The sequence below is a fragment of the Capra hircus genome, chromosome 24 (genome assembly GCF_001704415.2).
Source record: "Capra hircus breed San Clemente chromosome 24, ASM170441v1, whole genome shotgun sequence".
Classification (NCBI taxonomy): Eukaryota; Metazoa; Chordata; class Mammalia; order Artiodactyla; family Bovidae; genus Capra; species Capra hircus.
Window position 1 is genome coordinate 33,217,090 of NC_030831.1, and position 22,933 is coordinate 33,240,022.

The following is a 22,933-nucleotide window of genomic DNA, read 5'->3' on the forward strand; positions in this document are numbered from 1 at the left end:
TCACTTGAAACTCACTCCATGGAATTCTTCTCTGATTCCCACCACACTATTTTCTCATCTTCCCTAACAATAGCCTGGCTGACTTCGCAAGGAAGACATGCAACCCTCCCCAACAAATGACACCGATCCTGCCAAAAAAGGATCAGGCTTAGCTCTGCCACCACCCCTTCATCCCCCTACTCCTACAGGAGACAAGGTGTTTGTGAAGCAGTGGGAGGGGTCTTCACCACAATCATCAGTGATCCACTTTTTAAATATTCCAACAGAAAAGAGAATCTAAGACCTATGGGCCTTGGAGTCAGAATCTTGACTTCCCAAGAAAAAAATCAAAGACCTCAAATAGAATTTCCACTGTCAATTATAGTTCAATTTAAAAAAAAAAAAAAAGAACTTCCAGCAACTCAGTCTGGGCATTTTCAACGTGGTTTCTTTCCATCTATGTTAAATTTGCTCGAAAATGCAAGATTCACAGTTATAAAAAAATGTGCATCTTCATGTTCATATTTAAGTCTTATCTCTCAAGGCCTCCCAAAGCTACTTACCTCACCATTTTCCAATGGCACAATCCGGGAATATTCCGTAGTACAAAGTACATCATCATCTCGGGTGACAGCCCTGTTTGCTTCCTGCCCAAACTGTTCCAAACAGTCTACTTTAGAATCTGAGAAGGAAATATTAATATTGTACAATAAAATATTGTCCTCTTTTAAATTTCTTAAGAAATCTTATGTTTCCTTAAGAAAATACACAAAAAGGGAAAGACCAGAGAAGCATTTAAGATATTTAGATGTAATCTTAGAATGGAATCCTTAATTCATGAAAGAAAAACCAAGCCATTTCAGGCCACTTAAATACTGGCCACTAACCTCCAATTAAAATAAATAAATTTATTAAAAAAAATATATATATATAGGCCACTGAAAGCCATGTTGCAACTTTCAACAGGAATAGTCTGAAGATTTCATTCTAAATCTTCACTCTTCCTTAGACAAGTTTACCCTCTAAGGAGCATTCCTGGAAAGCCCAATGCGTTTATAGCAAGATTCCGGTCCACTTCAATTCATCATAGGGTTCAGAGACTCAGACATTCTTCATTAGTGAAGATGACAAGGTCAAGGTAAGTAACGTGAAAAGGCAGGATCCATAAAGATGGAACTTACTTCCTAGATCTACATAAAAGGAAATGGAACGAAGCTCTGGCCCAGTTACAGATACACTGTGTACATGCATGCTAAGTCGCTTCAGTAGTGCCCCAAGTCTTTGTGACCCCAAGGACTGCAGCCCATCAGGCTCCTCTGTCCATGGGATTCTTCAGGCAAGAATACTGGAGTGGGTTACCATGCCCTCCTCCAGGGGATCCTCCTGACCCAGGGATCAAACCCACATGTCTTATGTCTCCTGCATTGGCAGCCAAGTTCTCTACCACAAGCGCCACCTGGGAAGCCCTATAGATACACTGCTTCGCCCTGAATAGTAGCAAGAACCATTATCATAAAAGGTGTTTCAACCCCAGTTATACATGTGTACCCCTGGTACTCATGCACACATGCTTGAGAAGTGGATGTTCTGAGGGTAAGCTAGAAAGTTAAAACAGACCAGCCCCTGATGCCCCACACTGAAAGGTTAACTTTCTAGTTAAACCCACAGTCTCGATCTGCTGTAAATAATTCAAACCCCTCATAACATGGTAGGTAAGACTACTTACGAGCAAAATATTGCCAAGGTGAGTAGGTGCTTCCAAAGTCAACAGATCTTTCCAAGACCCAAAGATCAGGGCGAGGAGAATTTGCAAATTTGATTAAAACATAGGCCACCTGGAAAAGCTGATAGAGCAAAAGATAAACAGTTATTCAACTCACCTTGTCTATCCAAACCCTTCACTGTCTCTATGGGATGGTGGTTCCCACGCTGACACATCTAGCCACGCCCCTCCTGAGATCCAGGCCCCACTTCTAACTGCTGACTGGACCTCTCCAGCTTAACATTTTCACACCCTAAGTCATCATTTTTCTTCCTCCACTGAATCGAGACATTAATCTTTGCCACATCTTAATCATTATACCCTTGAATTTCAACCAGCCTACACGGCATCTTCAAGTTTGTACATTCAGAGATGTCTGATGTCCAACAACCAGTCATCATGTGCTAAGCTCTTCCAAGACCTGGAGAAGACAGTACAGCCCTAAGCGTCTCCCAGGAGTGACCCAGCCCTGGTCCAGGTCTTGGAGAGCTCATGGCTGCAGGATGAGACCTGAGCAGCTGCAGGGTAGAGAGGAGCATCTCCAACTCCTGTGTCATCTCCACTCATCACCTCTTCTCCTGATTTCTCTCCCTTTCGTTGATCTTCTTATTCATCATCATCACTCTTTGGCCACAGCCACGACAATGCCAAGGTATGAAAGGGATGAAGTGCAGCGTTGGTCCAGATTCTTTAGCCTCCCACCCTAGAATCCCAGCATGCCTCGGTGATGGACGCCAGGAGTCCTTGCGGGCTACTCATGCCCCTTCCCTCAAAACTCATCTGGCTTACCTGTGAACCCTGAGAATCTATGTGTTTATCAAACAGCCTAGGATGATGAGGAACACAGGTGTTAAATATGCTAACGTGTTAATGAGTGAGGATTATCCCCACCCCCCATACTCCCCAACCCCAGGGGACAGATTCAACAACGACTTTGAGAAGAGAACTCTGCCAGCCCTATTTGATAGAGTAAATTTATTTAGCAGGCAAATGGACCTGCCAGAATCAGGCAAACTGATGAGGGCATAAATGCAACAAGGCTTGAAGTGCAAGAGAACAGGAAGGATCTGGGCTTAGATTAAAAAACAGCCTAATAATCTCCATATATTAGTCCTTTGATGCATACAGATTTATTATTTTGGTATAGCTGCATCTTAATAGGAGCATAACCATGGACAAGATTACCACCATTTAGCCTTGCTTTTACCCACTCCAGTGTTCTTGCCTGGAGAATCCCAGGGACGGGGGAGCCTGGTGGGCTGCCGTCTATGGGGTCACACAGAGTCGGACATGACTGAAGTGACCTAGCAGCAGCAGCAGCAGCAGCCTTGCTTTGCTCATCTCTTAAACAATTATAATTTTCTCACAGGTTCTCGCTGGGAGTGAATAGGATACCATAAAGCACTCAGCACTGTGGCTTTCTGGAGTGGGCTTCCACAACTATCAGTAGAATGGACCATGAAACTGGACCACTAGTTTTCAAGTCCTAACTTCACCACTGATTAACTGTGGGACCTTGAGCAGAAAAAAAAAGAGGACTCTGCCACCTTATTAACTAGGCCAGTAGAGCCATTTTGATAATGAGTTCAACTAGTTAGGGAGGGAGGCAGTATTCAGACCCCGTGGGACCCTTTTACTCCTTACAGGGTGGGAAAAAAACAAGGGATTTCATTTTTATATTGTTCACATACAATAGTATGGTAGGTGTCATTTTTTTTAAAGTCTCAGAACTACTGCTGCTGCTGCTAAGTCGCTTCAGTCGTGTCTGACTCTGTGCCACCCCATAGATGGCAGCCCACCAGGCTCCCCCATCCCTGGGATTCTCCAGGCAAGAACACTGGAGTGGGTTGCCATTTCCTTCTCCAATGCATGAAAGTGAAAAGTGAAAGTGAAGTCGCTCAGTCGAGTCCGACTCTTAGCAGCCCCACGGACTGCAGCCCACCAGGCTCCTCCGTCCATGGGATTTTCCAGGCAAGAGTACCGGAGTGGGGTGCCATTGCCTTCTCCACTCAGAACTACTAGCTAATTGTAAATGTTCTAAACTCAATATCAAAGTCAAAATTTCTAGGATGATGATTCTCAAATTTTAGTCTCAGAACACCTTAACATTTTTAAAATTATTGAGGACCTCAAAAAGCTTTTCTTTAAGTGGGTTATGACTGTTAATTAATAAGGACCATATTAAAAATTAAAGCTGAGAAAAATTTAAAATATTTATTATTAATGCATTTAAAATAATAAACCATTACATGTTAACATAAATACCATATTTTATGCAAAATACCACATATTTTTCAAAGCATAAAAAATTATAGTGAAAACAGTGGCTTTAATTTACATTCTTAAGATCTTTTTGAATGGGTCTGCCTTCATAGAAGACAGCTGGATTCTCATACTTGTTGTAATATGTTTTGGTTGAAGTACTGGAAGAAAATTTGGCCTCACATAAATCCATAATAGGAAAAAGGACCTCCTAGCTTGGGGACCTTCCTGAAAGGTCTCAGGAACCACACAGGTTCTCAACCACACTTTGTCTCCTGTGTCATCTCCACTCTTGGTCACAGACTATCCTTCACTCTAAGATGTCCGATTTCTTCCATTTCTGTGGAAGGAAGAACTGTCATACCAATTACAGAAAACCTAAATTCAGTTGGTTTAGTCCCAAACACTTGTTCTTTGATCTTGGAAAATCTGCTTCCGTGGGTTCAGATTAACATTCTCAGATTGTCTACCCATCCTTGGAAAAAATGATCCAGTCTCATGGAGAACAACTAATTCAGAATGGTAAGGTACTCTAAAAACCATAAAGCAAGCCCTAAAGATAGAAGAAGTAAATCCCAGAAGACATGTACCATTATTACATATTGAAGGAATTCATGGGAAATCTGAAAACTCCCAGTTTGAAGAATCAGAACAGATATATTTCCCTTAAAAACTACACATCTTGGGACTTCCCTGGTGGTCCAGTGGTTAGGACTCCGTGCTGCCAATGCAGGGGGTGGGAGTTTGACCCCTGGTCTGAGAACTAAGATCCCACATGCCATCAGCACAACCAAACAAAAAAAGGGGGCACATCTCTCAGATCACCTCAAGAGAAGACTGCGTTTAGATATGCGAGAAAGAGAGAAAACAAATGAAACATTTCAGGACAGAATAATAATTTAAACATTCTTAATCTCTTCCATGAAAATACTATAATCATAGCATGCCCCCCTAAGACCCTATTTATTTATAGTGTATGATTTAATGGTTACTATATTCTAGGTACCATATATGTTAAGCATGTCACAAATATTCTCAAAAGTGAAATTTCATTAATTCCACTTTACATAAGAGGAAACTGTGACTCTGAGAGGTGAAGCAACGCGCCCACATTTTGCAGGTGTAAAAATCCAGTACTTCTGTATATTCTACTCACTGATAGTTAGCAATGCCACCAAACCTGATCAATCCTTATATTTGATCTGTTTCATCCTGAGGGAAATAACTGTCAAAGAAGCTCTAAACATCATTATTTCCAAACAGGCTAAGATTCCATTATAGGGAGCCAGGAGGAAGGGAGCTATGTGATAATACATCTTGATGGATATTTGAGTGCATTGGTTTTCCAAAGCTGCACTTTCTGCTACCACAAATTCTCATCAATGAAATAGTGTTGGTGGTTCAGAGGGAACCTCTCTTTGTTTTGCTTCATCCTACTCTGAGATAATGCGTGATTCCTTGAAAGCAGCATAGCATTTAAAAATCTGACGCTGAGGGAATTCCCTAGCTGTCCAGTGGTTAGGACTCTGATCTGCGAATGCAGGGAGCATGGGTTTTATTCCTAGTCAAGAAAATAAGAACTATAAGGGCTTCCCTCATAGCTCAGTTGGTAAAGAATCTGCCTGCAATACAGGAAGACCAGGGTTCGATTCCTGGGTCGGGAAGATCCTCTGGAGAAAGAAATGGCAACCCATTCCAGTATTCTTGCCTGGAGAATCCATGGACAGAGGAGCTTAGCAGGCTATAGTCCACTGGATTGCAAGAGTCAGACATGACTTAGCAACTAAACCACCACCACACCAAGGTACTAAGATTCCACACACTGAGTGGTCCGGCCATAAGATTTTAAAAAGTAAAAATTAAAAAATCCCACATCTAGCAAGGGAAGACATACCACAGTATTCCCTGAGCCTTCCATGAAGATATAGCTCAATAAGTCCTGGGATTCCACCATGTATCAACAGGACTTTCCACTCCAAATGTTTCCCTCCCATCTTTATCTTAGGCACTTAATTCTGAGATGCCTCAGCACCTGTTTCTGTGCCCAGACACTGGGAGGCCACATTTCATTCCTTCTGAGTCTGCACTGACAGACTGCTTCTCTCTCCCCACCACTGCGGTTCAACTTGCAGAGGCTTCCTGCCAAGCTCTCCTGCGTGGCCGCCAACTTCCCCTGAATGTACAGATTCTAGATGGCACTGAGAGGCAGCCTCCAGAGTGGGTTCACAGTGGGTTCACGTACGTTACGCCAACAGGCGGGGACTTGTTCTCTTCTACTTGATAGTTTTAAATGCTGTGCCTTCTAAATGGCGCCTTCTGTTAACCCGAGTTATCAGTTACTTATGATTGCTCTTTGATCACTCAAAACACTTCAAAGCAGCATGAGCGACACTTGAGACTCACGGATGTAAAGGAGGGCCCTTGGTGAAACGAGAAAGCGCCAGGCTTTCGAAGTCACTCGAAGCATAAAAGAGAAGGCCACTTTGTGCATTTTTGAAGAAATAACATTTGGGAGATAAAGTAAAGAGGGAAAAGTAACCGAGAAGGATTGAGTTGTCATTCTTTCTCCATGTATTTATGAGACAAGCTAAGATGGCTTGAATGTTGCTGAAGAGCATTTAGGTGGAGGTACAAAGTAGTCCTTTAAATAAAGTTTTAAAAAATATATTTATTTGGCTGCACAGTGTCTTAATTATGGCATGCAAACTCTTAGTTGCAGCATGTGGCATCTAGTTCCCCAACCAAGGATCAAACCCAGGCCCCCTGCAGTGGGAGAGTAAAGTCTTAGCCATAGGACCACCAAGGAAATCCCTAAACAATGTTTTAATGAAGCAGATAATAATCATAAGAAAGCATGCATGCTCAGTCCAATTCTTTACAACTCCATGGATTGCAACTTACCAAACTCCTCTGTCCATGGGATTCTGCAGGCAAGAATACTGGAGTGGGTTGCCATTTTCTCTTCCAGGGGCTCTTCCCCCAACCCAGGGATTAAACCTGAGTCTCTGGCAGTGACAAGCAGATTCTTTACCACTGAGCCACCTGGAAAGCTTCGGCCCAAGGCACTTTGACTTAAAAGCCTTCAGGGAGAACAGGTGGGATGAGCCAGCCCTGTCTGATCCTCATGCTCATCACCCTGAAGCCTCTGAGACTCCAGCTCCTACAGCCCAGAATCTATTCATTCCTCCCCAGACGCAGGCAGTAGGTGTTCAATGAATGCCACGAATGAAGGGCTGAATATTAAAGTTGTGCAGTCACCACCTACTTTGGGGGGTAGGGGGTGGGCACCCGTTGGCAACACAGAGACAGAGGTGAGCCCCAAAGTGTTTTCGGCAGTGGGCTATTAACGGCAGAGAAGAATCAATTTCCAGCAGCAAATCTCTGACCCACCAGTCCTGTGACTCTTAAGTCCATCACTGAAGCACTTTGCAATTTTATTTCCTTGTCCATAAAATCATAATATAAAACAATCATAAAAGATATTTAATACATAGGTGAGGGACAAGAATATCTACTTCACGCAGATTTTACACTCTCCATTTTAAAAACCACCATTAAGCTCTCTGTCACATATCTGTTTTCGTATAACATTCCCACTAGACTGACATCTCCGTGTCTTAATCACTCCTGTTGCCTCAGAGCAGGCGCTTAATATATATCATTGAATCGAAATGAAATTTATTAAATGAGACATGTGAAATTGTAAAATATTATGCAAATGTATTAAAAGTCACATCCAAAATTACCTTCTGACTAAACGAAACAGGAACTTTCCTTCAAAAAAGTCTAAGTTATAATATGAAATAAATCTGGTATCACAGTTTTATAATTTGATAAACATTGCTCCACAATGCAGCATTTCCTGATTGGCTTCTTCCAACTTTCTATTTTGCATAATTCTTAAACCTACAGGAAAGCTCAAGGAACAGTACAATGAATATCCCTACACTTTTCACTTAGATTCACCAAATGTTAATATTTGCCACATTTGTATTTTCTCTTTCTGTGTCTGCACACACACATATACCTTTTTCTAACCTTTCAAAGCAAATTCTAGATATCATTATGATTCAACCCTAAATATTTCAGCATGTATCTTCCAAGAACACAGACATTTCTTCTACATAAACAACATTTTGATGCCCATGAAATTTTTATCATTTAAACAAAAATCATATATCATCTTGAATTGGATATTTGAGTTTCCCTGATTCTCCTAAAAATGCCCATTGTATTTTTCCAATCCAGGATGCAGTCAAGGATTATGTATAGCATTCACTTGTCAAGTCTCTCGTCTCTTTTAATCTAGAGCAGTTCTCCCGTGATTTTTCTTTTATGGTACTGACATCTTTCTATCACAGAAATGTTCCCTTATCTGAATGTGTCTGATTATTTCCTCACGATCTGATTCAGGGTAAACATTCTGGCAGGATTACTACCCATGGGACATCCTCTTCTCGTGGCATCATGCCAGGGGGCACAGGATGCCAGGCTGTCCTCTTAACACTGATGCTATGTGTGACCAGTTGTTTCATATGTCCACCAGATTTCCCAATTATAAAGTTACCTTTTCCTGTGTCATTAGATCATAAGTAACCCATAGAGACATTTTAACACATTTATTTTAATTAACTGAATTACAAATGTTCCTACTATCTATGTAAAAATACAAGTAAGAGTCATGAAAAAATAAGCCCCCAAATCCAGAACCAAACAATTACATTTCTTTTGAGGCTCATGCCCAATTGAAAAATTTATCTAATAAGCTAACGTTATAGATGGATAGGGAGGCCTGGCGTGCTGCATTCCATGGGGTCGCAAAGAGTCGGACACAAATGAGCAACTGAACTGAACTGAACTGAATGTTATAGAAAGTTTTTAATTGAGAAGGAAAAATGCAGGTCAAGTGGAATTAAACTCCGTTTTAGTAATCCTGTTTGAAAACTTCTTACAAAATGAAATACAATCCCCATTAAACAATCAAGTCCAGTGACGAAAATACGGCTCTGCTGGCCTGAAAACAGATCCTTTTAATCCTGGTCCAAACAGCATGTCTGCCAGTGGCTTGGAGACGACATTTCTTTCTTGTGGGTTTATCACCACCCTGCCCTATGAAATCCAGACCTTGGCACCATCAGAAAGAGGGTGCTTAGGAGGAAAGTCACTGTGTCCCTCAGCTCCTGCTCCCCTTTGAGAAAAAGTAGAGCATTCCTCTTTCCCAAAAGCACCTGCTCCCCCTTTGAGGGAAGGTAGAGCATTCCAGAAACTTAAAGGAAGGGACTTAAGGGGTCCCCCGTCAATCTCTCACCCCGGGAAAGAGCCTTCACCCTAGGACCCCCTTTTAAGAGAAAACACATTGCATTGCTAACAAGTTCTGGCCACTGCATGTTTCCTCACTGTCTTGAAATTTTTTTCTCATAATTCCTCCTCCTGTTCTTTGAAGTAGCACAGATTTCTGCCATTTATCCCACATGACCGCCTGCCCAGAATTTAAATACCACAACACATCTTCCTAGGTTCCTTTTAAGGAATTAAGATTCAAGTCACCAGGAGGCAAGGATTAGGGTAGGAAGTGGGAAGGAAAAGAGAATTAAAATATCTCACTTCCTCATTAATAATAACTACACTAACCATAAAACCCTGAGCCAAAATACAGTCTAAAAATTTGGATCACTCCAATAACTTGAAAAATGACAAGACTACTATTTTTCAGTGGAAGATTTCAGGGAAAAAAATCAAAAGGCAGGGAGAAGGTGAAATATTTGCATATTTCATGATTGATGAATTCTTAACTCTGAAAGAAAAAAGTGACTGAAGACATATAGCATGGTTTTCAGTCCTTGTAGATGTTAACTATTCAATATTATTTCCTAAGTAGACTCAAATGGTAGACTCTGAAATTAACATATGTTACTCAAGAGCATTTTGTCACAACTAAAATTTACAGATAGATTTGGTGGTGATTTTAAATAAGCTGAGGATTGTATAGTCCAAGGGGTCACAAAGAGTCAGACAGGACTCGTGACTTTTTTTACTTTCCATGGTAGCTCAACTGGTAAAGAATCCGCCTGCAATGTGGGAGATCTAGGTTCGATCCCTGGGCTGGGAAGATACCCTGGAGAAGGGAACAGCTACCCACTCCAATAGTCTGGCATGGAGAATTCCATGGACTGTATAGCTCATGGGGTCGCAAAGAGTCAAACATGACTGAACAACTTTCACTTTCACACTTTCACTTTAAATAAGCAGAAGCCCTTTGGAATCCAAGAACTGAGCTCACCTTCACAATGAAATCCAATATTTTATCCAACTCTATTGCTACACTGAACTCTCAGAGAATTTTTTTGTCCAGGACTTGATTCTCCCTGTAAAACTTACTTTCCCTCATTCACACTTTTATTTTTTTGCTAATTTATAATAAAATTGAGGATGACATTTAGTTCAATCCCTGAACCAATAAATAGCACTGGAATTTGTCTGACAAACTATACAGGGCAAGGGACACGATAATCATGTTCTTCCAAGGCAAGTAGATTTAAATAACTCGACTTTAATAATCAGCAACCAAGGTATCTAATTTCTCCTTGAATCTACATTTTTAAACTCCACAACTCCTTAAAAAATACTGATTTCTACATATGACTTATACCATGATGAAGTTCAACAAAGTATTTCTCAATGATAATGATTTACTGTAAATGAGATTCTAAATGATGCTATTTATCATCATTTTTCATAAACAAGTCCACACCCTTCATCATGTTCCAGTCCTCCCCTTTGCCAATATTTTTCTCACTGGAGAGTATTCTTGGGACTTTCCAAGACTACTCAGCATACTGACTCAGCATATTCCTTTTTTATTAGTCTGCATTTTTGTGGGGGGAATGAGCTTTAGGCTGAAGTGTCATTTCAAGTCAGTCGCTAAGACTTCATACTCCAGTGCAAAGGGCCTGGGTTCAATCACTGGTCAGGGAACGAGATCCCACATGACGCAATGAAGATCAAAAATCCTGCGTGCCAGGGACCCAGTGCAGCCAAATAAAGTAATAAATATTTTTAATATTATTTTTTTAAATGAGTATTCTCATTTCTAGCCTGCATTCAGAATGCTCCTTTCCTAAATTTGGTTGTCACATTTCTTCCCTTCTCCTTCTGCTATATCTTTCTTAAGATGCTAAATCAGAGTGTTACCTAAAGGCTAAAACCATCCTTTTGGCTGGGTTTCCAATGTGCCTACTAAGGGTAGGGCACTTTGGAGACCTTTTTGACAGCAGCTGTGCTTTTCTGTAATGCTGGTCACTTAAATTGACTCAGCATATTCATTTTTGTTAGTGAGCTTTTTTTTTTTTGGAATGAGCTTTAGGCTCAAGTGTCACTTCAAATCAGTGGGGCTATAGAACAAATATTCATCTTAGAACTTATTCTTTGGCCAAAAGCTGTCTTTACTTTCTGAACATGAAATCCCCTAGAATGGCAGTTCTCAACGTGGATGGTATTGCATCTGGGGTCTTTCACTGGCTGTCATTGTGTGCACGCTCAGTCACGTGGTCGTGTCTGACTCTTCACCACCCTGTGGACTAGCCCATCAGGCACGTTTGTCCATGGGATTTTCCAGGCAAGAACACTGGAGTGGGTTGCCATTTCCTCCTCCAGGGGATCTACCTGACCCAGGAATGGAACCCGCATCTCCTGCACCTCCAGCATCTCTGGCACTGGAAGGAGGATTCTTTACAACTGAGCCATCAGGTATTCACAATAACAAACCCCAGTAAGGAGAAAGACTGCACATATAAAGAGACATCAACCTCCACCCTGAGAAAGATCATGGCCAGGTCTGGGTGAGGAGTCTGGACAAAGGCACCTGACGGAGGTTTTGTCTTTTGCTTGTTGGACTTCTGAGGATCCAAATGCCCTTCCCACCGTATGAATCCTTCCCACCTTATGAATCCTTCCCACCTTACAAATCCTGGTGGGAACAGAATGCACTGCTCCCTTTAGAAGCTGAAAAATGCCAGTTTTCCAGCTTCCTTGACAGGTAAGTCAGCACGGGTGCCTGATCCAATGTCTCCTTCCAAGATGCTGCATCTAGAGCAAATGATACCAAAAGGCAGGGACACTGAAGACTTGTTTCTAGAAGCTACGATTATGGCAGCCCCATCTGGCTGCTGGGGAAATGACGACACCAGCAGGAATGTACCAAGTCCAGAGTCCAGGCTGCAGGCTGACCATGTGGCCATCACCAGCCACAGCCACCAGCACTCAGCCACAGCTGAGTCCTCGCAGAGGGACCTGTGGTTCTGACTGTGCAGCCTGCTTGGTTTCTGCCCATCTCCTGAACCTGATTCTCTGAGATCCTCAGACCCCCTTCCCACTACCTCACATCCTCTCCCTCCATCCTCAAAGGTGACTCCTTCACTGGTAAAATTAAGACTATCAAAAAGGAATCCCTTGCCTTCCTATCCCAAACCCATGAGCACACTTACATCTGCATAGCACCCTCTTTCCTTCTGGACCTACAGAGCAGGAGCCTCCCCACTCCTCTGCAAAAAAACAATCCCTCCCTCTGTGCTCCGATCTCATTCCCCTCCTGCCTTCTGTTGGCTCCTTCCCATCAGCTTTTATCTTATGTATTAACTTTTTAATGAAACTATAGTTGACTTGCAATATATTAGTTTCACAAGTACAACATACTGATTCAACATTTTTATAGATTATATTCCATAGAAACTTATAAAACATTGACTATGTTCCCTATGTTGCACATCACATGTTTGATTCTTATTTATTTTATACCCAGTAATTTGTGCCTCTTAATCCTTTTTCCCTATCTTGCCTCTCTCCCATCCCTCTTCCTACACGTAACCACTAGTTTACTCTCTGTATCTCTGAATCTTTTTCTATCATATTTGTTCATCTGTTTTATTTTTTAGACTGCAATGATTAATGAAAACATATAGAGGCTTCCCTTGTGGCTCAGTGGTAAAGAATCCACCTGCCAACACAGGAGACGTGGGTTTGATCCCTGATATGGGAAGATCCCACATGCCATGGAGCAACTAAGCTTGTGATCTATATCCTGGGAGCTGCAACTGCTGAAACCCACACACCCTAGAGCCCGTGCTTTGCAACAGGAGAAGTCGCCACAATGAGAAGCCCAAGAGCCACAACTAGAGAGCAGCCCCTGCAGCAATGAAGACCCAGCACAGCCAAAAATACATATATAAATTTCTTAAAAAGAAAACATAGCATTTGTCTTTCTCTGATTTATTTCACTAAGCGTAACACCCTCCAAGCCATCAGTTTTCAAATGACTCTTCCATCTGAAAGTCAAGAAAATTCCTCTCCTTCCAACCAAACCCTCCACCTACCTCCTTCCCCTGGAGGCAGCCGATCCTGCAAAGAGTGGAGCGCTGCCTCGTCCCTGCTTCCTCACCCCTCCTCCAGTTCACCCAGAGTTCAGCCTCCTCTAACCTCCCTCCGCACTATGTCCACGTTACATCATGGCTCAGACTCCTCACATAAACTCCAGACCCAACCATCTAGTTAATCTCCACTTGAGACATCTCACCCCCAGCTCAACTCAACTTGACCCAACGGCAACCTCGTCCCTGCCCCCTGGAGCCTGCTAACTCCCGTGGAACCCATAGGTTTCAGTGCAGCCTTCCCCTTCTCTGGTCTGCGTTTGATGCTTCCTGGAACTCTGTGCTCTTCCTTTAAAACACTCATCACAGGAGCGATTAAATAACTACTCCTGCAGGAGTACACACAGCCTGTGGATACAGGATGTGAGTTTGATTATCCTGCCATCTCACGACCTGCAACAGGTACACCCTGACTATATGGAGCTGCAGGCCAGGGCAGGGCCTGCACTTGGCCCAGGATAAGGGTGATGCTGGTAGTCCGCCAAATCCCCAAGGATTGAACTTGCACTGTGTGCTAAGTCACTTTAGTTGTGCCTGACTCTTTGCGATCCTATGGACTGCAGAACTCACCAGGCTCCTCTGTCCGTGGGATTCTCTAGGCAAGAATACTGGAGGGGGTTACCATGCCCTCCTCCAAGGGATCTTCCCAACTCAGCGATGGAACCTGCATCTCTTATTGACAAAAAAAGGACACCCAAGTAACTTTCACTTTGATGAAAAGATGCATCCTTGGGTGAACTCTCAGATCTGAACATAAGGTGGCTTCCTGCGTCCCAAATGCTCCTATTCCAAGGCTCTGGCTCCTGAGAGGACCCAGAACAGGCATCCTTCACAGCAGGGTGAACGCGCGATAAGGAGTGATGCCGCAGGGAGTGGGGAGGCCTGGGGAGAAGTGTCAGAGTGCAGAGGGTGAGGGACAGTGGTTGGGTGGCAGAAAGCAGTGTGGCCACAGTGATGGGCGTCAGGAGAGCTGGCTGGGCGTCAGGGTGTCCTGGGCTGGCTCAGCATCGGTGGGGAATCAGGTGGCCCTGGGTGACTGAGCTGAACTTCAAGCTTCAATTTCCTGAAATCCAGCTCTGGGCAAGACACTGTTAGGAACTTGGACAGGGATTCAAGCCTCAGCCAGAGGGACAAGAAGTGGAACACGGCCAGGGCAGTGAGCAGGGCAGCCAGACAGATCGTCTGCCGCAGGAGGGTTAGACGAGTGCAGCAAATCAGCTCCAGGCATGGCTGGTGGGTAGGGCACAGCACACGCCCGCTTTGCCCACTGGCACAGAAGGGGACTGATGGGGAAAAACACCCTCCCCGCCAGCAAGCACCACCCTACAGAAAAGCAATCTGGCCACCTTGCCGGAAAAGAGATCTGGATCTGACGATGGCAGATGGGGGTGAGCAGCCAGGCTTTGGGAAGGAAAGTCTGGAGCTGGAGGGAGGGTGGAGCTCCAAAGTTCCATCATCCAACCTCCACACAATGGCCTGGACCCCCCAGTTCCCAGGGACCCACTTCTGCCCCTTCTCCACTCTCTTACTCCCTTGGTCTTCCTTCCTCCTCAGCCTTTTCCCAATCTGGGGCCCCTTTCTCCCCATACCCCCAAAGCTACACAGAGGGGAGAGGATTATACCATAATGTTTATACTAGCCATCTTGCAAAAGAAGAATATGACACTATCATAACTACACTGGGGACTAAATGGGTTTTCAGGTACAGCTTCCAAGGTGGCACTAGTGGTAAAGAATCTGCCTGCCAATGCAGGAAACTCCCGAGATGCAGGTTGGAACCCTGAATTGGGAAGATCCCCTGGAGAAAGGCATGGCAACCCACTCCAGTATTCTTGCCTGGACACTCCCATGTACAGAAAAGCCTGGTGGTTACAGTTCATGTTGGTTGCAAAGAGTCGGACACAACTGAAGCTATGCAGCAAGGCATAGCTTAGAGCTTCTTATCTATAATGTTTTTCTGGGTAAAAATGCAAAATGAGTTCTAAATATCTGATGTAACTTTCAATGCACCTGATTTACACCCATATATGACTCTCCCCTCCCAGGCAATATCTTATTACACAAAAGCAACCTGAAAGACAATCTTACTGATGACCACACAAACACCAACCACGTAGTGGTGAGAAACAAAGGAACAGATATTACACATGCAGTACCAATGAGCCTTCATAACACGAGTGCGTGAGGAGGGAAGACACCAAACTAGATGCCACAACACACTTACGTAAATTATACACCTATACATTGTATGGGCTTCCCAGGTGGTGTCAGTAGTAAAGAACCTGCATGCCAACACAGGCGACTTAAGAGACGTGAGTTCTATCCCTGGGTCAGGAAGATCCCCTGGAGAAGGAAATGGCAACTCACTCCAGCATTTTTGCCTGGGAAATACCACAAACAGAGAAGCCCGGCGGGACACAGTCCATGGCGTCACAAAGAGATGGATGCAACTAAAGCGACTGAGCACACACACACACGCACGTTTCAGATTAAGTAGCAAAGATATTAGAGGAGGTGCTTTCAAAGGGCCAGGAAACAGGAGTGAGGATCAGGGATGAAGGGAGAAACAAAAAATACAGCTCGAGAGGGAGCAATTCATTCATCACATGCTGTGAGCTCCTCTCCTCCAAGTGGGGACTGTAGCTTTAATATCCTCCAACAACTGCCTCCCAAGGAGATAAAACAATACAAAACTATATGGAACATCAGTATTTTGTCATCACAGATTATATACTGCTTCCTGTCCTGGCCAAATGACTTGGCAAAAAATGTCAAGGAACCACTGGAAACATCCCTGAGCAGCTTGTGTCCTGGCTCTGGGTGGCAGCAGGAGGGGCCGCTTGTGTGGGGAGGAAGGGAGATGCCATGATGGAGTGATCCTGATTAATGTCAACACCAGCGAGCGCAGGCACCCGGGAAGGAATCCTTTTCTCGTGGTTTTGGGCAGCCAGTAGTGGAGAGGGCGTTTTTCCTCCTCTTGCCTAACAGCTAAGACATATGGGTCCCTTCATGGCGAGACTTGCAAGGAAAAAGGGCAGCTTCCACTTGAACTGCAATCCAACTAATGGGTCCCAGGGAATAAACCCACCCCAAGTTTGGGAACACTTTCTGAGCCTGAAACTATCCACTTGGCCAGCTTGATTGGGCTCCTGCCTTACGTCCCCATGTCCTCCTGACCTCTAGCATCTTCCTTCCTCTGTGCGGTCACTGAGCTAGAAGCCTGGGCTCCTCCTCTGTGCTCCTTTCAGAATGGCGAGGTCTGTCCAGGAGCCCAGCCCATGACTGGTCACTACTTGAAACTTCTGCTGCAGGAAGCAGGGCACAGAGGAAAGGATGGACACATGGGGCTACCTCATCACCAGAATCCAAGTTTCTATTCAGGGACTTCTCAAAGGAAATCTTTGCTTTTCACTCCTCTGTTTCAGAAAATCAGTATTGGAAGTTCTGTGCACCTGCCTTTTGGTTTACAGTTAAGGACTCGGAGATGGTTAGAGGGGAAGACGAAGAGGGGTGGAGAGGGTCCTGCTGCTAAGGTGTGACACGGTGACCTGACCACATTGGGGCCCCAGGACAACTCAAGGCCGACCAAGTGCGGTCACTGAGCTAGAAGCCTGGGCTCCTCCTCAGTGCTCGCTGGGCTGCAGCTTAGTCTACAACGTGAAGCTCTGTCTGCTGGGGTTAGTGGTCCTAGCAGCACGACGAAACAGCACAACTGAGCAGGTGGCCGCAGTCACAAGACAAGGAGGGAGGGGGGCATCTGCAAGGATTCGTCAAGTCGAACTATTAGAGTAATCATGAAGAGGAGGGAGAGAAACACTGGCATGTGTTGAAGATTTAGGATATGCTGGGTATTAATACTTCTGTATTTCAGTAGTGTCACAATAATCCGAGTGTATGGATACTGATATTCTATTTCATAGATGCAGAAACTAAAGTTTGCAGATGGCTCAGACAGTAAAGAATCTGCCTGCATTGTGGGAGACCGGGTTTGATCCCTGGTTTGGGAAGATTCCCTAGAGAAGGGAATGACAACCCACTCCAGTATTCTTGCCTGGAGAATCCCATGGACAGAAGACCCTGGCGGGCTATAGTCCAGGGAGTTCACAAAGAGTTGGACATGACTAAGCAACTAACACTTTCACTTTCAAAGCTTGCAGAAGACATGGAATGTTCCATGAGTTGGTGACAAAACCAGGACTCAAGTTCACATCTGATTCCCAAGCCTGGGCTGTTATATGCAGAATGGGCAGCCACAGGGCAGGTCAGGGAGAGCATGGTCCCTTCTTCAAGGAGTCGTTCCTCCCCGGGTAGCCCTGCCAACACCAGGAGGGGCTGCACAGCCTGACATTCCGGCCGTGTGTGCACCATGCTCAAGAAAGCCAGCAACAGGAGAAACACCAAGAGGTGCCTGGCAGTGTGGACATGTGCTCCAACCTCCAGGTCCATGCATCCCTAGCATAGTTATCACTGGCAATGGGAGGCTGCCAAATCCCAGACCTCACCTCCACTGCCTACCCCGCTTCTGGTTCAGCCTATCCCTGCTGTTCAAGCCCCAGGGAGGCCAGATAATGAGCAGAGTGTCCTTCTGGCCAACTGCTGCTCAGAGTGTGGACCCCAGGCCAGCGGCCGGGCAGCCCCGGGAGCATCTCAGACTCTACAGGCATACCTGCAACCTTTGGAGTCAGACCTGTCGTTGGAAGAGACGACTCAGATGTACACTCAAGTTGAGAGGCACTGGCCCGGCCCACAACATAGGTCCTTTTTTCCATCAGCTGCACATGGCCAGCACTCCTCTTTCTCCTGTAGAAGCCTGGTCTCAAGTGAGTTTTAAGTCACTGTATTACCTCTCCCAACAACATTAGCCTTTTAACAGCTTGATCCTCAGCAAAAGGAATTCCAGGGGTGGGTGGGCAACCTGCTCTACACCCTGCAATCACAGCATGCTTGCAACCGCCAAACCATCACCACAGAAAGCTGGCCAAGTTTTTCCAGCAATGAACTACGTCTTCTCCACGCTATGATCACAGACCAGTTTGGGGGACAAAATAAGTATTTCAGGTAGCCAGATTACAAGCCATTGTGATTTGTGCAAGTCTGTCTTCTCTAGTACGTTGAGCAAGAAATTTCAGCAAAGAACACACTTTACTAAGCTCTAATTGTTCTCCAAAGTAAGCAATAACTCTTAGCAAGAGTAGCAATGATGGTAGGAAAAGGTACGACGTGGGTGGGAAGGGGTCTTTTGAAAGAATGCCTCGAGGGGGTGTTATGAGTCATGATATCCATGCTTAGGATGAATCCTGATATATTTAGAAATGAACCCACTCTCAGATGTCAACAACACACACATCATTATCCTACTGTCGCTGGAAACATTTAGGGGCAAAAGAAAAAATATTGGGGGATCAAACAGTATAATAGCTAATGAGGCCTTATAATTAAAGGATATCTTTGCTCAAGGGGAAAAGAACGTATCACATCATTTCTCAAAGGTAATAGCTAAGTAAAAGGTTCTTGGTCTGTTTTGAATTAAATATATAAAAGGAAAATTATAAAATGGCAATCCACTCCAGTATTCTTGCCTGGAAAATTCCATGGACAGGGGAGCCAGTTGGGCTTCAGTCCATAGGGTCGCAAAGAGTCAGACACAACTGCCTCTTCTATCAGCCTTTAATGCTTGTCATCCTGCTTGATGTTGGGCTTCTCTGTGACAATCCACTTGGAAAGAAGCAAAACTGAAAACTGAACCACAGCCAGCTTACAAAGCCTGAGCTTTGATTTTCTACAGAATCTCACTGTACTTCTTAAAATGACTCAGAACTATCATCAACACTACAAAATGAGAAATAGGACTTCCCTGGTAGTCCAGGGGTTGAGGATCTGCCTGCCAATGCAGGGGACGTGGGTTTGATCCCTGATCCAGGAGGATCCCCCATGCCCCGAGGCAATTAAGACCAAGTGCCACAACTACTGAAGCCCGAGCTTCACAACTAGAGAAAGCCCACATAGTGACCAAGACCCAGCACAGCCAAAAATAGATAAATAAATTTTAAAAATAAAAATTTTCTGGGCTCCAAAATCACTGTAGATGGTGATTGCAGCCATGAAATTAAAAGACGCTTACTCCTTGGAAGAAAAGTTATGACCAACCTCGACAGCATATTGGAAAGCAGAGACATTACTTTGCTGACAAAGGTCCATCTAGTCAAGGCCATGGTTTTTCCAGTGGTCATGTATGGATGTGAGAGTTGGACTATAAAGAAAGCTGAGTGCTGAAGAACTGATGCTTTTGAACTGTGGTGTTGGAGAAGACTCTTGAGAGTCCCTTGGACTGCAAGGAGATCCAACCAGTCCATCCTAAAGGAGATTAGTTCTGAATATTCATTGGAGGGACTGATGCTGAAGCTAAAACTCCAATACTTTGGCCACCTGATGCAAAGAGCTGACTCATTTGAAAAGACCCTGATGCTGGGAAAGATTGAGGGCAGGAGGAGAAGGGGACAACAGAGGATGAGATGGTTGGATGGCATCACCAACTCTATGGACATGGGTCTGGGTGGACTGAGGGAGTTGGTGATGGACAGGGAGGCCTGGCGTGCTGCAGTTCATGCGGTCACAAAGAGTCGGACACGACTGAGCGACTGAACTGAAAAATAAATAGTTTTATATGAACATACACATCTCTCAAGCTTTGAATGATCATTGTTGCTGTTCAGTCGCTCAGTCATGCCTGGTTCTTTGCGACCCCATGGACTTACGACACACCAGGCTTCCCTGTCCCTCCCCGTCTCACAGAGTTTGTTCAAACTCATGTCCACTGAGTCGGTGACGCCATCCAACCATCTCATCCTCTGCTGCCCCCTTCTCCTCCTGCCCTCAGTCTTTCCCAGTATGAGGGTCTTCTCTAATGAGCTGGCTCGTCCCATCAGGTTGCCAAAGTACTGGAGGTTCAGCTTCAGCATCAGTCCTTCCAATGAATATTCAGAGTTGATTTCCTTTAGGATTGACTGGCTTGATCTCCTTGCAGTCCAAGAGACTCTCAAGAGTCTTCTCCAGGACCACAATTCAAAAGTATCAATTCTTCGACACTCAGCCTTCTTTATGGTCCAACTCTCACATCTGTATATGACTACTAGAAAAACCATAACTGACTATACAGACCTTTGTCACCAAAGTGATGTCTCTGCTTTTTAATACACTGTCTAGGTTTGTCATAGCTTTTCCTTCCAAGGAGTAAGTGTCTTTTAATTTTGTGGCTGTAGTCACTGTCCACAGTGATTTTTGGAGCCCAAGAAAATAAACTCTGTCACTGTTTCCACTGTTTCCCCATCTATTTGCCATGAAGTAATAGGACCAGAAGCCATGATCTTAGTTTTTTGAATGTTGAGTTTTAAGCCAGCTTTTTCACTCTCCTCTTTCACCCTCATCAAGAGGCTGTTTAGCGCCTCTTTCTATAATTCAACAGATGTTGGCAGTTTGACTTGAATAATCATAAAGTCAAACAAAATACATCTTGACAGTTTATTCTAAGTAGCACCCAAATGTACAACTGGAATGGAAACAGTGATTATATTTGACTGTTTCAACAATATACTGCTTGTCTTCATCTACATCCCACTGTGTTTAAGAAAAAAGGGTGGGGAGAGGATCCTCAAGATGTAAAGAAAACAGCAATATGAAATTACCCAAGAGCAAAAACAAACAAACAGAAGAAAATTATCAGTAGTGATGAAATCTTGAGCTCACAGTGAAGTTTGCACACAAAACAGGTGATGAAGGTCTAAACACTTACACAGTTTAGCCACAAATTGGCTTCCAGTAACCAATAATCAGGAGGGAAATGGGATCCCATCCCAGTGTCCATATGTTTTGTTTAGTTTTACTTTTAATGCCCCAATGAAGCACAATTATTTCAGGGACTAAAGGGATTTCTCAAATGGATCTTCTTAGGGGAACACTCTGGAAGGTGATGGACAACATCCTGAGTGAGGGGCACAGTTCTAACCAAACGCCCACAGGGGCCATAAGGTTTCATAAACCAGAGCAGGGACAGATGGGAGCACCTCATGCGACATCATCACACAGCATCGCAGGCCAGCTCTGCAGCCAGACTCCGAGGGAACCAATCCTGCACCCACTGAGTGCTCACATGTGACCACGAGTCACAGGGTCAGGAGGCTACAAAACACCCCCGAGCTTCCGTTCCCTCTTCTAGAAAACAGGAGCCTCCCCTATGAGGTTGTAGTGAGGATGAAATAAGTTAATAGTTGAAAAGTGCTTAGACCAGTTTCTAGCCTAGGAAGTCTGTTAGCATTCAATTCACATGATAGGTGCATAAAACTTGAGGTTCTTGCAACTTCCCTGATGGTTCAGTGGGGAAAAAATCTGCCTGGCAATGCAGGAGATGCGGGTTTGATCCCTGATTGGGGAAGAGTCCACGTGCCAAGGAGCAACTGAAGCCCCTGCACCACAACTACTGAGCCTGTGCTCCAGAGCCCGGGACCTGCAACTGCTGAGCGGGAGCACCCGGAAGCCCACGATCCACTGCAAGAGAAGCCACCACAGCGAGAAGCCTGTGCACCGCAACAGAGCAGCCCCCGCTTACTGTAGCTAGAGAAAGCCTTCACGCAGCAACAAAGACCCAGCTCAACCAAAAATAAAACAAATACATAAAACTTGAGGCTCTCAGGTCTAACGTATTCATCTGCAAAGCAAGGTGTTATTCCTCTTGCTTCATCTTGTGAAGCAGATGTTGAAGAATTTTCTAAGACTCATAGCAGAGCTACCACAAGGAAGAGGACGACAGAACTTCTCAGCACTCATTTTTCTGAATGTTTCAATTCATACTCTAAATGTAAGTGAGCAAAAGTTCAGCTTTTCCACTAAATCCTCAGTATGTTCCCAATTGCAAGGGATAAATGTTTTACTCCTGCATATGTATGGCTTTTGGTGTGTGAGGGACGTGTGTAAACTGAGCAGATACACTAAAGAACTTTCTGCTCATTTATTTGTACATTAAATACATGAATTCTATGCACTAGGTGTTCTCTAAAGAAAGGAACAGAATGCTGTTCCTTATTTTATAGTCATAGCTCAACTGAACCCTCTCCCTCTCCCCTCCTTTACATTGTATGTACTTTTTAAAAATGTATAGTCACCCCCTCAATAATTTCCTTTCATTCTTTCAGAGATGACAGTTGGGGGATTTTAGTCAATTTCCACCAGTCAAAAAGCATCCTTCGAAAGTCAAAGTGGGGCTTCCCTGGCGGTCTAGTGGTTAAAAATCCTCTTGCCAATGCAGGAGACACAGGTTAGATCCCTGGTCCGAGAAGATCCCACGTGCCTTGGAGCAACGAAGCCCATGCGTCATAAATACTGAACCCACGTGCCTAGAGCCTGCGGTCTGCAACAAGAGAAACCACAGCAAGCCTGTGCACCACCGTGTGAGTAGCCCCCTCTTGTCGCAACTACAGAAAAGCCCACATAGCAACCAAGACTCAGCATAGCCAAC

The 22,933-nt window shown here is 44.4% G+C and overlaps 1 protein-coding gene across 1 annotated transcript in view; it reads right to left on the reverse strand.

The window, feature by feature from the left end:
- The window catches only part of LAMA3 (laminin subunit alpha 3), a 255,539-nt gene that overhangs the window by 191,086 nt on the left and 41,520 nt on the right, over positions 1-22,933 (reverse strand). The window contains exons 3-4 of the mRNA XM_018039638.1: positions 1,706-1,823; positions 543-661 (exon numbers count right to left, since the gene is read on the reverse strand). Of these exons, the coding sequence (XP_017895127.1) occupies positions 543-661; positions 1,706-1,823 (237 nt within the window). The remainder of the gene's footprint in view (positions 1-542; positions 662-1,705; positions 1,824-22,933) is intronic.